This window comes from Myodes glareolus, chromosome 11 (genome assembly GCF_982192425.1).
Source record: "Myodes glareolus chromosome 11, mMyoGla1.1, whole genome shotgun sequence".
Classification (NCBI taxonomy): domain Eukaryota; kingdom Metazoa; phylum Chordata; class Mammalia; order Rodentia; family Cricetidae; genus Myodes; species Myodes glareolus.
The window spans coordinates 4761062-4777626 of NC_142036.1; the positions used below are offsets into that span (position 1 = coordinate 4761062).

The 16565-nt window shown below is 48.4% G+C and overlaps 1 protein-coding gene across 2 annotated transcripts in view; it reads right to left on the reverse strand.

Moving 5' to 3' along the window:
* Ptprn2 (protein tyrosine phosphatase receptor type N2) overlaps positions 1–16565 on the reverse strand; it is a 733386-nt gene that overhangs the window by 15136 nt on the left and 701685 nt on the right. For both annotated transcript variants that reach the window (XM_085698049.2, XM_048437696.3), the window contains 4 exons: positions 13759–13878; positions 12793–12959; positions 7950–8003; positions 7128–7192 (listed from right to left, as the gene is read on the reverse strand). In XM_085698049.2, the coding sequence (XP_085554175.2) occupies positions 7128–7192; positions 7950–8003; positions 12793–12959; positions 13759–13878 (406 nt within the window). The remainder of the gene's footprint in view (positions 1–7127; positions 7193–7949; positions 8004–12792; positions 12960–13758; positions 13879–16565) is intronic.

Sequence of the window (16565 nt, forward strand, 5' to 3'; positions counted from 1 at the left end):
GGAACATGTCTGGCTCCCAGCTTCCAAGGTACGGGTTCCAGGCAGTAGTGATGTCACCCCCAATGGCTGGTCACCACCTCTGACACCTAGGAGCTCAGAGGAGACGTTGAGAGAGCACATGGGCAGGGGACCCACATAGGGCCTGACCCACACAGTACACAGCTGGATGACCATTGCAGAGAAGAGGCGGGGCTCCTACTTTGTCCATCACTTCTTCTGGTTCTTTGGGTCTGAAATCTTTGGAGCTGGGGGGCAAGCTATCTCCACTTTGAAGACAGGCTGTGACCATTTATGCCTTTTTCTTCTTGCTGACACTTGAATCATTCCTGCTTCCCTGTAATCTGTCCCATCTGTCTGTCCAAACCAGATTCACCCACTTGTGAGCTGGCCATGGACACATGATCTTTGTGTCAACCCTCTGATGCTATACCAGCTGACCGGCTACTCCCATAGTCTCCTTGGTGAGTCTTATTTTCCTCTACCCCAGCTTTTATCCTTCTAGCCCTCCTGTGCCCACCGTCAGCAGTCCTAGCTCTGTGAACACCCACAAAGGCTGTCTCCCTTCCTGTGATTCCAGGCTGCGAGAGTGAAACGGATTTGTTCCCAGTCGCTCTTGACCTCGCTCCTTCTAAGTTGGCTCATTAGGGTCCAGCAGTCCCCCATGACCTCCTTCTCTCCCTTGCACACATCAAAGGCCAACTTCTACAGCTCTGCTTTGGTGGGCTCTGGCCTCTTTTCAGGAAGAGCAGGTCTCTGCAGCTGACCTTGGCTGGTTGGAGGCCTTTGGGAGAGTCATCAAAGCCCTCAAGACCTACTTCCAACTTACAATAAAGTAGTCAGGTCCCCTGCAGTCCTGTGAAAAATGGTCTGGGGGTCTTTCCTGAGCTCTGTGACAGTTCTTCTCAGCACTTCCTATCACCTGGAAACAGTCAGTAAGCACTGTGTGGGGATGCTGTGTTGGTCATACGTGTTCAGTGTCAGCTGACACAGTGACACTGTGAACGCCTTCCCTCTGAACTCATTGGCATGGCACCTCCGTGCTTGAAGCTTGCGCATTTGAAAGCATGAATGTCACTGTGATTATAACCCAGTGACCATGAGTGTCAGTGAGCTCCATAAAGGATGGGGAGGGAGGTTACGCTCATGCCCAGGACACATGAAAAGGTCCTGTGTGTGGCTGGAGAGCTGGCTCAGTGGTGACGAGCACTTGCTGCCCTTGCAAAGGACCTGTCTTTGATTCCCAGTATACACATAGTGGCTCCCAACTACCTGTAACTCCCACTCCGGGGAATGATGCCCTCTTCTGGCCTCCATACATGTCAGGAGGTAAAATACTCATACACACAAAAATAAAAATATATCTTAATGTTCTGTGGTACTGAAGGAGCCAGGGAGGTCCTAGAGTTGGAGGCAGTGGCTGAGAGGGCCTTCCAGATGGGCAGATAAGGTCTTCTGTCTGACACTACAGTACACTCTGTGGAGGGAGATCTGGAGGGGTAGAATGGGGCAAGGAGGCTAGCCCAGCAGCTGCCACAGAGGCAGGACCAGGGCCTGGTGAGAGGAGGGGCTGTTCCTTTTTCCATCCTGTGGGCCCTGGGGATCAGACTCAGTTTGTTAGACCTAGTGATAAGAGCCTTTACCCACTGAGCCATCTCGCCAGCCATGGTTTTAAGCTCCCGTGGGTACATGTGGCTACTTACTGAAGAGTGTAGCTCTGGAGGAGTGTCACCTTTATAGACGAGCAAGGAACCATATGTTATTACTTGGGGAATATGTTTTGTCCCTGCCTACAGGAGACAGTGTTGTACTGCATAAGCTTGTGCTGCTCACTAGACTTCAGGGATTTCTTTAGGCTGTGATTACTCTTAGCTCCCAAGGCAGGCCTCCATCTGCACAGGCCTGGTGCCGGAAGTTAACTTCTCTTATAGGAAAAGGAGGACTCTCTGTGGCCTCGGATCTGATGTTAAACACAGCAACAGCAACAGAAGAAAAGATTTTGCAGGGACCATTTAAAAAGATAACTCAGACAATGTTGAATACTTCTGTGCACCAAAGAATACAACCAAGACAGTGAGGGAAAAATGAGCAAACTACTGAGTGGGAAGCATTAAAGTGCCAGTCACAATCTGATACTGATCAATATTTAGAATATAGAAAGAACGCCTTCAAGAAATCAAACAGCTCCAACTCACAGATGGGCACAGGAATGAACCACCATGTCCACTAAGACGATGTATGAGTGGGAATCAAGCCTGGGAGATGCTGAATGCCACTTGTTAGGAGGGAAACCCAGGCCCAAACTACAATCAGATAGCTTCATACACACCAGGAGGGCTAACACCCCAAACCGAAAAATAACAGAAAGAATGGCAGTCAATAGGAAAATAAGTAACTTCAAATGCTGGCAAGCAGCTGGGCACAAGGGAACCCATGTGCCCTATGTCCTACGCACTGCAAATGCATAGGACTCAGCATGGAGGTTTCTAAAACAAGCAAAATATTAACAATACGTCTTCTGTATGATAAGCTTTCGCACCCTTCAGAACTTATGCAAGGGCTCCAGGTCAGCATACACATCAATGTTTGCTGCAGCAGAATTCAAAGCAGCTCAGCGACAGGACCAACTCAGGTGTCCATCAACAGAGGAAGGGACAAGGACAGGGCGACATTCACAATGGCGCTTCTTGAGCCTTAACAAAGAATGAAGTTTTGTTGTTTGCGGGAAAAGGGATGTAACTGGAGATGGTGCTAAGCGAATGAAGCCAGGCTCAGAAAGATGCCTTTGTGTTGTCTCACTGTGGCTCCCTGGTTTACACACATATGAAATCAAACATGAATCACATGGAAGTAGAAGTGAAGCGTCTAGGTGAACAGAAGGGACTAGTGGGAGGGGGCGGGACAGGAGAGAGTGGGAAGTGAGGGAGAAATTGCTCATCACACACACACACACACACATTATATATATATATATATATATATATATATATATATATCTTAAAAAATAGAACCCAGCAAAACAGTTAAGCAGTTGTGTTCAGCACACATGTGCAACACTGTAGGAATGCAGGATAGTCATTGTGAAACAGATCTGGCACCTGACCCAGCCATCCTCTCCCTATATGCATACTCTAAACAAGTTCCAAACCCAGGGATTCCAGCGGATCTTGCACATCCAGGGAGCAGCTCAACAGCTGCAAAGGGACCAGAGGAGCAAACTTAGTAACTGTAACTTCTCTGTAAGTGATTATGGTCAGTTCTGTAAAGACCAAGTAACAACTGGGTGACCTTGAAGAAGTCGGTCAGACTCAGGAAGAGGAGCATTCCGGGCTTCCCTAGACCAGTCACAGACGGCACATTTTATGAGAGAGGGCATCGCAGGGGCAATGGTGGTACCTGGAAGACCAGGTTGGGGTGGTGAGGAGTCTGGGGCTACACACCTAGTATTCCCCACTCTGACTGTGGGATCTCACAGCGCAGCAGCCCTAAGTGAGTCTATGCTAATACATACGGGTGCAGGGGATGAGAGTCAGAGGCTCACACTGTACACTTCCCGGCCTGTAGCTGACCAACCAGAAGCACCTGCCCTGCTCTATGCATGTACGGGGCCAAAGCACAGGCAGACCTAGATGCCTGCCTCTATTCAAACCAGATGCATGCCTCATCCGGAGGCCAAGAGACCCTTGCCTCTCTCAAACTCTTGCTAGGAATGTTGCCGAAACCATGCAGTCACGTGCTTGTTCTGTGCTGGCCCTGCCTGAGTCGCTATTGCTCTATGGCTCCTGCAGCTGTGGAGACTCGGCCGGAAGCTTTGCCCCCCCGCCACCATACCTCTCAAACATCATAAGAAAATAGGAAGAAGCCCTGGCAGGTGAATGCTAGGGATGAAACTTAGAAAGCACAAGCTTGGGCGGCAGCAGGGCTGGAAATGCACGCCTGACCAGGTGAGAATCTCAGCCTTCAGGAGGAGGGACCATACATCTCTTCTGAGTAGAAGACACATTCGCTGTAACACCATACAAATGCCATCTCCAAACGCTACCACCCTACCACATATGTGCAGCCTGGCCTTTCCAGAGCGGGGGCCCATTTACTTTGATTTCCAAGTGCATCATTGTCTACTTGCTAACAAACCAGACAGCACAGAAAGAACTTAAATTATTCCAACTCCATTCTTCCAGCCCCTGTGTTAGGCCTGGGGGCCTTAATCCCTGACAGACTGTGAATGAGAGCTGCTGCTGCCGGGTGCAGCTGGGCGGGCGCACAGGGCGGAGGACTCTGAGGACAGCGTGGCTGCACACACCAGCTTTGCAAAGGCTTTCTTTGCTGCTCCTGCAATTCATTTCTCTTAAGAAAGGGAACTGGGAAGAAAGGCTGAATGTCCAGGTCTTTGGGCTTCTGATCATTTGATGAACACTGGGTCAGCAACATGGGCCCCCAGCTTCTCAGGCTAGACAAAGGCACCCCAGCCACCCAGGACAAAACCCCAGCGGCCTCTTGGGGTGGTGGCCTGGGAAAGGCCCACCTCAGTCTGTGAGGGCCGCCTGCCCTTTGATCTGTGAGACCCCAGCCAGGCCCCAGGTCAGTGGATTTCACACTGCAGTCCCCTGGGGACGGGGAGCAGGTCAGGACTGGAAAGGGGGTAATGGATCCCAGAGAGCAGGGAGCCTGCTGGCTCTGACCAGTTCCACATGGATGGGCTTGTATTGTGAGCACCAAGCCCACACTTTAAATGGAATCTGACATTACATGGTAGAGTGGAGCTAGCGAATGGCAGGCCTGGGCCAATGGACGGCAGTTAGCCCACCCCCTGGGCCCAACTGACGGACTGGCCTTGAGTCACTAAAGACCCATGCCAGATCACACCAAGCCAGTGCCTCTACGAGGGCCCAACTCTGGCTGGTACCTTTAGCATTCACCCTGCACTTCTTTTCACATGAAATACATGTTTGCCAAGGAGCCTTTTTATAGCACACTGTTTGCAAAAACAGTTATGGAAAAAAATCTAGCTAAAATAATCTATCGCTCTGAGGAATTCTGGTGCAACAAAGGGAAAATATTATGTTCACGAGAGCAAGTAGAGGATGGGTAATCAGGGAAGAAGTATGAGGTCCGTTGATTGCTACCAGTACTGGTAACTGCGTATTTGGTAAGAAAAAGATGTTTAAAATCAGTCAGAGCAGCATGAATGGATAAGGAGGCTCTAAGAAAAGCACTGAGGTTGTGCTCCCCCCCCACACACACAGACAGCACTACTGAAATCGTCGTCGGAACATGTGCGCTCTGCTAGGGCTCTCATCCAGGCACCTGTCTAAACGTAGCTCAGCAGGGCGGCTGGTGCTGTGCTGAAACCAACGTGCAACTCAGAGAACAGAGCCACTGCCCCAGAGCCACCACAGGACGCTTGGAACCTTAGGGTGGCTGCAGTGCTTGGCTCCAGCCCAAAAGTCCCTGGGCTGGCTCTTCAGGCCTCTGTGGGAACCACTGCTTTATCACATCATATCTGTTGGGGCTCAAGGACAGACCATTTTCTCCCTCTTCCTTTACCTCTACCCTTCTTCTGCCCTTCCTTCCTCCTCTTTCTCTCTCATTCCTTCCCCCTTTCCTCTCTTTTCCATCCTTCCTTCCTCTCTCTTCTCTCCCTGCTCTTCTCTGTTCTGCCTCTCGGATTCTCTCTGCTCTCTCTGCCCTCTTCTCTCTGCTCTCTCTGCTCTCTTCTCTCTGCTCTCTCTGCTCTCTTCTCTCTGCTCTCTCTGCTCTCTCTCTGCTCTGTCCTCTCTGCTCTCTCTCTGCTCTCTCTCTGCTCTCTCTGCTCTCTCTCTGCTCTCTCTGCTCTCTCTGCTCTCTCTGTTCTCTCTGCTTTCTCTGCTGTCTCTGCTCTCTCTCTGCTCTCTCTGCGCTCTCTCTGCTCTCTCTGCTCTCTCTCTGCTCTCTCTCTGCTCTCTCTGCTCTCTCTGTTCTCTCTCTGCTCTCTCTGCTCTCTCTGCTTTCTCTGTTCTCTCTGCTCTCTCTCTGCTCTCTCTCTGCTCTCTCTCTGCTCTCTCTCTGCTCTCTCTGCTCTCTCGGCCTCTCCGTTCTGTCTCTCTCTCTTCCCTTTTCCCCCTTCCCCTTTCTTCTTGCCAGGGGAAAGCAGAGTCAGGAATGTTAGCACTCTTGGGAAATGCACAGGAACCTAGCTCTACTGTCAGGGTCTGTTATGGTGGCAAAAGGCGGAGCATGGTGTGTGGCAGGTGCCCGACTCCAAGGTCACATGGTATGCCCATGTATTCAGACAGAGTACCTTGTTCACAGCTGAGGGAGACTGGAGAGTGCTACCTTCTGTGCTTTCTGGGATCCAAGTCAGTCAGGAGGCTTAAAATGGGGGCAGGCAGGCGGATGCTGGGCCTCCCCAGCAGCTTTATCTGGTTCTATGGGTGCAGATCCTCAGAGGTTTTAGCTTTTTTTAGTTCTTTTTAGTTTTATCCCTGGCTTCTTTTCCTACACAGACCAAGGACAAGTGCTTGGTCATTATAAATACAGAAAATCTTATCTGGGCCAATTTAGCAGGTTACACAGCTTCAAACCCAACACAGGAATGCCTGAGGTGCTCTTGAGGCACAGGCCCTACATGTCAGGCCCATAACCCATGTGAAGTCTTAAGAAGGGTGTGGCTCAGAAGCAGAGTGCTTATTTCACTTGTGTGAGGAATGTGCGTGCATGCACGCGCACATACACCCACACTCCTCTAAACCAAGTCTACACGCTGATGAAGTTAGAACCAGTTTTATTTTTTTAGGCGAAGGAGTCAGGAAACTGAATCACATCTTGCAAAAACAGTTAACAGCAACAGAAGGTTACACAAAGTACTCCAAGGTCGTTCTGACCTGTAGCAGGATTGGAAGGTTCAAGGCTGCCCTCTGTCCCTCCTCACACCAGCATCAAGCTGCATGGGACAGACCCTTATTGTAGACCAACTATGTGTGATAATTCCACCAAAAATAAAGGACGAACCTCACAAATCTCACGCTTGCTGCAGACAGCTTCAACAAGACTTGACTCAGGAAAGGGACAACAATGGGCTAACTCTTTCCAAGGCCTCCTGTGAATAGTGCTCCCCTGTGTTGCTATAGCAACACCATCCCGGCTCTCACCTTTGGCCATCTTATTGAGAACCATGTCAATCAGGACGTAGGTTCCACTCCTGCCCGCGCCGTCACTGTCAACAGAAGGAGAGAGAGTGAAAGGCTGCCTATCCCGGGTGAGCAGGCTCAGCAAAGCCAACAACCAAGCCCTTCCTCATTCTCAAGAGGGGCTGGGAGAGGAAGGGAAGCAGAGAGTTAGAGGGAGGGAGAGCAAAGGAGACACATGCACACGTTCAAACACACACACACACACACACACACACACACACACACACACACACTTGATGCTTGACCTTTAGGGTCATATCTTCTTTTCTTTCCAGGTAGAAAGGCATGTTCTATGAGAGTTCTAGAAAGGTAGGGTGTGATTTGTTCACCACAGACAGTTGAACACGGAATCCAATAGAGACAGGACCACTGGACTGAATACAGAACACTGGCCGCTTTAAACACTCTTCTGAAATCTCAGCCACTGAAAGCAGAGAGGTGCTGGTGGCTAATCCCTGTCTTTACCAACTGTTCCCAATGTGTCCCAAGACACTTTCCACTTTATGATTGTGTTACGTACATGCTTGAACATGGATCCTCAGGGTTTTGTGGCCATTAGAAATAGGAGACAGACCATGGCACTATTTAGTCCAGGTGTAGTGGCAAAGACCCGCAGCTTCCTCTAGCCAAACTGAATGGTAAATTAAGTTTATACCTGTGGTTTCCCTTAGAGAGACAGCTATATACATTCACCAGGCAGTCAGAAAGCTCAGCCCACACTGTAGTTGTATCTGTTACGTTTTGAAAGAGCAGAACTTAATCCATGTTAAAAGTTATACTTGCCTGCAATGAACAATTATTGGACAAGAGCGGCCTCTGTAGCACTTGTTTACTTTTCTGAAATAAAAAGAGATGAAAGTTACAGTGACATGCCAAGATTCTATCGTCCGACCACAAATAAGCCCCACCCCAAGGTCCACACGCCTAAATACTTTTTGCAATAGCCTGTTGGGACATAGAGAGGGAGAGTTTACATATCTAATGCAATGACTTTTTTACTTTCAGGGCAGCTTGGTAACCGATCTTTTCCAACACACCTTGCACATTCACAGTGCGTGCTCTTTCCCCCTTGCAAGTGTGAACTCCAGGCTCGGGCCACAGGCACCTCTGGCCTCACCCCCTCAGGCCCTCTCTCTTCCCTCCTGTTCTGTCCCTGTGTGTGACTCTGGTGAGGGGACTCCTGTGCAGAAGCTCCCAGTTTTGTGCTGTGTGCTCAAAACTTCTTATAATCTGCTCATCACACTGAAACATAATAGTGTTATAGCAAAACATGACATCCTGAAAGTCCTAGCTACTCTGTATGTAAATTATGGTGAATATTCCAAGAAGCTCAAGATGCTCTATTTTTCTAAATCAGAGTGTTTTTTTTAAAAAAATAACTCCACTGTACAAGTTTAGACCAGTAGTTATGAGCACTAACAGTGAAATATTTAAAGTATTGTTGACCAAACCATATCTCAACCAGAGGGCTGGTTCCAATTCATAGTACAGGCTCCAAGATCTGTTTATTTTTAATTCAGCGTAACAACTATACAACTTTTCAAGGCACATTCAAGTTGCCAGCAAAATATTCTTATCATGGAAAGTAATGACAGGGTCTGAGTTATTGGAAGGGGAAATGTGAAGGGTGTGTTCTAGAATGTGCTATGTGTCTTCCTGCAATGAGACTTAAATTAAGGAGAAAAAAAATTGACAATATATATAAAAAAAAACTGTTTCCCCTTGAACCAGAAATGGGAATATGTCACGTTTCCTTTTGCCTCCAAAGCACTGTGACTGCTAGTGGCAAGCAGAAATCAATCAGCTGTGGCTGCAAGCGTCCAAGCAGAGAGGCCTGGTGGAGGACGCAGCAGCCGGTGGCCTACGGCCCATGCACTGAGTAGATAATTTAGTGTCAGGCAGCCTGATAGCAGAAGGCTTTTTCTTTTTTTTTTTTTTTTCGACTTCTACTGCAGTGTTACTGGACTTAGGTACTTCTGACAGAAGTCTGAATCGCTCCTCCCCCACAGTGGAACCAGCAAAGTGGGAGCTGCAGGGCAGCCTCAGAGCCTGGAGAAGACGCGCCCCCCTACAGACAGGTCACGTTCAAAGCTCTGTTCAGCCGCACTTGATCTGTGGCTGCTCTCTAATCTGTAAAAACCTGCAGCATCTTAGAGCCTCAGGACCACCCACAGAGGCTCCAAAGAGGGGGAGCGCTTAGAACCATGAGGGGAAAGCTCTCAAGTAAGCTCTCTTCTGGCCCTTTTGGGGGAGCCTTTTGTGGACAGGGATGTGAGGTGCACTATGAGACCCAGAAGGAGGTGAAAAATTAGAAGCAAACTCCCTGAGCAACAGCACCCACATACCAGCATGCCCAGAAAAGGCCTGGAGAATAACCATGTTAGAAAGCAGACCCAGTAGCCTCTCCTGCTGAAGTCCCCTGTTCCCCACCGAGTTCCAGCTCTGACACATGGGGGGTTGGGGGGAACTAAAGCCAGAGCATGAAGCTGTTGGCTCGGTAGGACCTGTGCACAGGACTGAGGGATAGCTGTGATAAAACTCTTGTCTGACAGGAAAAGCCCTGTAAACGCACGACCAGGCCCACTGGGTGGTTTTTCTCTCAAAGCCCTTTCTCTTTAGGTTAACAGAAAAAACCTGGGTCACACTGCATGCTTGGCTACTGTAGGTTGGGAAAGCATCTGCATGCCCATAAGATGGCCAGTCTTTAGGTTTACTCTGTACTTCTTTCCTGATGGGACCAAGCATACAAGATGCACTTTAAGAAACAACACAGGGAATCTGTAAGTCTGAGCACCATTAACTGCTCAGCACCCACTTTGGCAAAACATACCCATAATCTCTCTAGGCAAGAGTGTGACCCAGGCTAAGTGGCTGCCACTCAGATCTCCACTCTCGTGGCCCCATCTTCCTCTACAGGATGCTCAAGGTATGTTTTCTTCAGATTGGTTGCCTCAGGAGGCCTTTGCGAGATTTCACTGTAATTTTCATACCCACACCAGACCAAACCTGTGTCATATTTACATGCAGCCCCAGGGCCAGATAGGAGACACGGTGGAAATACTTGTGGCAGTATAGCTTATAACTTTATTAACAAAGAATCATGGGTTATTACAGTGTGAAATACCACGAATAGAAAAGCAAAAACGTCACACATGGAGCCAATGTGTTCATCCGAGGACCTGAGGTGCGGGTGCTGGTTATTCATGAAGATGAGCAATACACGGTTGTCTCATTTTGGTCTTAGACAGGTCATCAGTAAGCGAGGTCTCCAACATTGAGCGGAAATGGCTACTATATGAACTTTGGCAGCAGGATTTCCCAGAGAAGGAACTGTTAGCAATACAAACCAACCCTTGGTCACTGAGTGAGGAGGAGTTCGCCATGCAAACGGACAGCAAGCAAAGTCAGGTCGTTAGAGGCTCAGAGAGGGGCCCCCGTGTCCCTGCAGCAGTCACAGTTTCCAATGATCACTTTTGTGACTATGCAACTGGGCTCATATTACTAGCTGCAACATCACAAAAATGACACTGGCCACCGCTAGGTAGCTGGCAAAGTAAGGGTTTGTCGGTTTGACAGTGAGCAGCGTTAGTGGATGCATGGAACACAGCAAGAAGTGCAGAGGGGTTAGGGAGGAGGGAGGAAGGGAAAGGGAGTAGGGAAGGAGGTGGGGGAGGGAGAGAGAGGGAGAGAGGAGAGAGGAGAGAGGAGAGAGAGAGAGAGAGAGAGAGAGAGAGAGAGAGAGAGAGAGAGGAGCAGGAGGAGAGAGGTTTGTAGAGCCAAGCCCTCACATGTGACTAATTATCTCCTAGCAGTCTCTCTTTAGAGTGTAAATGTGTGCCCCCTGGGCTCAGAAACAGTTAATTACACATGGGGGGGTGCCTGACACACTCCCCACGCCTGCTGAGGATGCTAGGCTATTGTTCCAAGACTAGAACCCCCTTCCCTGAACAAGGTGGGGTCCCCCAAAGTGGCTGCCTCTCACTCCAGCTGCTGGCACTGGAACTCATTTCTAAGCCAGGGATTGCCGAGAGTGTGGTCATTTGTGCCAATTGTCCCGGGTGGTGTGAGAGGGTCCTCAGCTGGGCTGCTGGGTCCTGCCTAAGCTGACTTTAATTAAAGCCTTTGACCTCACTTCAGTTTGACACCGGGCTGAGAGTCTGCTTTCTTTATAACATGCCTTGGATCATGTCTTTTTAGACTCTGGAGTTGGGAAAACCTGGGGATCCTGATTTCAAGGCTGTGTGGTGACCCCTGAGGGCTGGATATGGGTATGTTCCACTCCATATATGAATACAGACATGGGCCCATACACATATATGTGCAAACCGCTCGGATGAGCTTGGAGACGGTAGTGAGACGGACAGCAGTCTGCAGAGCTGCATCCACTTTGCCAGTCATGAGAAGAGATTCTGTGTAGCCTAAGATCCCGTGTGTGCTGGGAAGCACACAGTGGCCAGGAAATTCGGGTGAGAAGAAAGGAGCTGTGGACAATGGCTGATTTAGGATGCTCTTGGGTTTCTGAGTGTATCTATAGGGGAGGCAACAGCTGGGCAGGAGCCACTGGCCTTGATACCCAATTTCTGTCTTTCCTCAAACTCTTTCATGGAATTTCTTTTCCAAGAATGATTCAGGTGAAGAAGTTTTATTCCTAGTGCTTGGAAGGCAGAGGCCAGCAGGTCTCTGTGAGTTCTAGGCCAGCCTTGCTGACATGACAGAACAGATAGGGGCTACATAGGGAAACTCTGTCTTGCCCAAAATCTTTTTCAAAGTGTATCGTCCAAAGTTTAAGCATTTGTAACATAGGCATCCAGGCATGCAGGGCGGTCTTGGCGCCGTTACCACCTCAGCGCCGCCTTCTCAGCCGTCTGCACTGAGAATTGCCTGCCACGTCAGCTGCTGACACAATGTTCTGTAAAACACTGTGCCCTGGTTCTCTACTGCTCGTCTGAGAGGTAGGGGGCGGGTGGCCTTCCAGTTAGCTACACGTGGAATGCAGAATTCGGCACTCACATGGATACACAGCTATGCACTTTTAACCCTTTACTGGCTCTAACCTACTGACAGTGTGACGTGCAAACAGCACACCTGCCTCACATTTTGTTTAGTTTTTACATTGTATCTCCCTGTAAGAAAGCCTAGCATTCATCTCAATAGTTCAACAACGACACTAGGAAATGAGACAGTTTTTTTTTTTTCTGATGGCTGACTGACTAGAGCAACAAACAAGAAATAAAGCGCATTAAAAAGACTGTCAGTTTGAGAACTGTGCTAAACCCATAGATGCATTCATGTGCTAACTAGATGTAGGCTTCTTAGGCAAGATTGCCCGTTCTAGAATCTGGCCTCTGCCTGGCTGGCAGATGAGTAGCCAAATTAGAAATTTATTGCCAAAACTTTATGGAATATAAATCTTGAGAGGGTTGCAGAATCTTATCAAATTTTGGCCATACTTCCCGAGTTCTATGATGCCTGCCCCCCTCACATTTAACACCACTTAGAGATGGAAAATAACTCATACTGAATACAGGCACTTGCTATGCCCAGAGACTTGGCCCAGTCCACATGCCCTTGGCCTGTCTCTGCAGACTCCCACCGCATTAGTGTGCCAGCATGCTCTTTGTTTTACCTGCGAAAATCCAGGAGCGACCTTGTAGAGGAAGGGACTCCTTGGTCATACCAACTCAGGAAGTGGAACTGGGTCACTGTGCGAGTCTCGTTGGTTTGCAGGTTCTTCAGGTAAAAGCTCCTCACCAGGAAGTCCTGGCACCAGATATGCTCAGAGACTAGATTGACCTGGTGGGGACAGGAGAGCAAAGCGTGTGAGCCCCAGGCTATGTGCATTTGGGAAGATGGAGGAATATGGAGAGGAGACAGACAGGTGAAGTCTGGTCTGCCCCAAGCTCCCCTCTCTACCCTGTTTTAGCTGGGCCTGGTATAGATCAGGGAACATAAGACACAGTGGACACTGAGGGGAGGGCCCTACCTCTCCCCAAGTTAAAGCCTATGGCCTGCTAGCCATACTTTGTTAGGGCTCCTGTCTAACTTGACCCCCATGTGAGCCATTTGCACCTAATTTTAATGTACAAACAACCGAAGAAGGCATTCTTAGTTCTAACTTAAACACCACAGTTACTGCCTTCATTCTAGGACGTGCAGGAAACCCAGGAGGAGGAAACTTCCCCTTATAAAATGCTCAAATACTATAGACCCCACCGCTCAGGCAGACAACCCGTTAGCCACTTGAACATGGGCAGTGTTCTCTGTGAAAATGGACCTTGCTTGGATGCTTGTTATTTGGACCTGGGCCACCTTTGCATAATGGGCATTTTTGATTCCTATCAAGCCTCTAGAATTATGCAATCGTGGTATGAGATGCCTGCATCCACTCCTGAGTTTCTTCTTCCCTATGCAGCAGGTCGGGCACTGGGTCCTCATGGGCTGTACAACCCCATGAAGTCAAATGTGCTAACAGCCCTACCTGGGGATTCCCTGGGGAGGTCTGAGCCCCACAGAGCAACTGGTTGGGTTGTTGATGACTACTAGAAATACGTGCTTCTTGCCCAGGCCCTGTGTGGGCACCCAGTCCCAGTACCTCGTAGACGTGGTAGAGGTTGGAGCCTTCATCAGGCCAGTAGTGGTGGCACTGCCGGACGCCATTCTCTGAGAGCGGTGTCAGCATGACAATGACGGCACAGCCGCTCTCCCACACCATCTGCAGGTGACACAGACCTTTAGAGACGTCCGCAGTCATCCCACTCAATGCGTTTCCCCCTCAACCAAGAGTCTCACTATATGGTCCTGGCTGGCCTAGAACTCACTCTATAGACGAGGCTGGCCTTGAACTCACAGAGATCCATCTGCCTCTGCTTTCTGAGTGCTGGGATTAAAGGCCTGTGTCACCATGCCCAGCACCTTTTGGTCTATAAAAGAAACTTTCTAGAACATAGCATAAAACTGGCTCAGATAAGACACTTTTCTGGGAGCAGACTAATGGCAGTTGCCACACAGTTACTGGGGAGTAGCCCTCCTAGCAGAAGTGGGTTCCTAGAGTAACATGACAGAGCTTTCTCCCTAACACTGACACCGTTTAGTTGACAACAATCCAAAACTTACTTAATAATTTATAGGAGCCACATAAAATAGCTCTAAGCCACAGCAAACACAGCTTGTTTGTCATTGAGAACCCCCCCCCCATGGACCTTTGTGAACCTTTGTGTTAAATGTTGTGGATGATTTACAAGGATGTTACTCAGGCGTGGCTGGTGCAGACTTTAGTCAGCTCAGTACAGTATGCTTGGACTGAAGAGGGCTCTTATTTCCCTGCCCGGCTCTGAACTAACATCACAGAAATATCTACAAGCAACTGCGTTTAGGTGCAAAATTGGTATCCAAGAGAGCTTTCACTTCTTTGAAATGCAGATGTAAAAATCCGATTAAGGTCTTGTTATTTAAGGAACACACGCATCTCACACAGAAATGCTTTCTCATCACCATTCATGTTATTAAATTCATCCATTAAATTACATCTTAAAAGTCAGACGTGTGTGCAATGTTTTTCTCCTTCCATATTGATTTATATTCCTGTGGGACCGAAACAGTCAATACTCTTAAGGCATCTCACTGTGTATCATTTATATTGGAGTTTAATGGAAACCTACTGAAGTATTTACGAAAAAGTCCACAAATAAGTATAAATCACACTTGAGCCCGCACACTTCTTTTTGCTTTGGTGCCAGTCCAGTAAGATGAAAATTCTGAGCATGTTGTATACAGTATGTAAGCCTTTCAACCTGCTCCGCTGAAATCAGGGCTCCCACTACAGAGCCATTTACCATGCCTTCGGAAAGTGGAGGCGCTCATTGAAGCCATTACGAAAATGAGGAGAAACACAGATTTTATGAGTGTAATAAAAATACAATGATCTAGACCATAAACCATCATCTAGCGCTCTGCCTGCACTGTTGGTGCGCAGCGTTACCAAGCCCTTCATTTGCGGAGGGGGTCCTCCAGGTTCTACGGGCGCCCTGATTGGTTCACACACGCAGCGCTTCCTTCCAGAGAGCCTGCCTGACTCTCTGAAGATTTGGTTAAGATTAAATCCAAATGAAACTTAATTTAAACAAACAATCTCAAAGGCACCTTGGGGGATAATATTTCTTTTTAGGTCAGTGTGTATAAAGGCAAAGAGGGAATTTTCTAAATCAGATAGATTGTACCCTGACTGGGCACTGATTTCACACTTCGCTTTTCGGTCTGACGACCTTTCCTTGGGTCCCTTCCCAGGCAGGAAACTGGGACCCTCACAGCCTGCTGCAGCCTTGGTCTTCACCAACATTGTCTGCCAGTTGTAACCCAGAATATGGCAAAAGGTTTTAATTCAGATTTTAGGTGCAGACATGCAGCGCTGTAAGATTTCAGTCAAGTAAGTTTTAATTTCTCCATATTTCTTCATCTTGGCAGGTTTCTCTAAAACATAAGTCAATGTAATTTCTCATGTTTTGGGCACTTTTGTTTAAGTAACAGGGAATATAATATTTACGGCCTTCTTCTCATCTGTCTAACACACCAATCGAGCCCGTTATGTGTGAGGCATTTGGGTGGAGACCTCAAAGGAGGAGGAATTTTCTATACAGACAGTGGTGGTGTTTTGGGTGTCAGGTGCCTGCACTCCCACCAATGACTCCCTCTGCTTGCGGGGTCATAGTGTGTCACAGTTCCCCGGCAGTGAGCAGGACTCTACTTGTTGATCAAAGCAAATCTGCTCAGGCGGATTAGAAGGGAACCTTTGGTACTGGGTCCCGGGTATCAGCTTCAGAGGGTGGGCTGCAGTTCAGGGTCCAGGGGAGAGTTTGAGGTCCCCCATCTCTGGGCACTTGTCCCAATTGCTTGTGCCTTCCCTTGTAACCTGCCTTGAAGATATAGGATGATTTGAGCTCTATTGTCCTACATGTCTTTGCATCAGGGACCTGGAATCTTCCTTTATGACTCCTTTCTATGTCACAGACAAATGTCATCCAGTGGAAGTTGGTAAGAGTAAAACCTATTAAACTAATGCCACTCTTGTGAGGCCACGATCCTTATCTACCCAGAGGTGACTTGGGCCAGAAACTCCCAATGACACTCAGTCCAGGTACTTGGCAGGGGGATTCTCTTTATGGTTGCTCAGCAACAAACAAATAGAAAGTGTCAAAGGCAGTAATTTAGGCTACTTATCTATTCAACATTAAATGCATTATTTGGCTGTTATTTAGGTCAACTGAATAAGTTTACTGACATGAAAACCCATTTTGGCTTAAAACTCTATTGCTCTTCTTTGTCGGTCGAACTGCGTCTTTCCCAAGAGTCACATTAGAGTCCTGATCCCTTGTGTCTGAAACCCAGTTTTGAACCATCATCCCT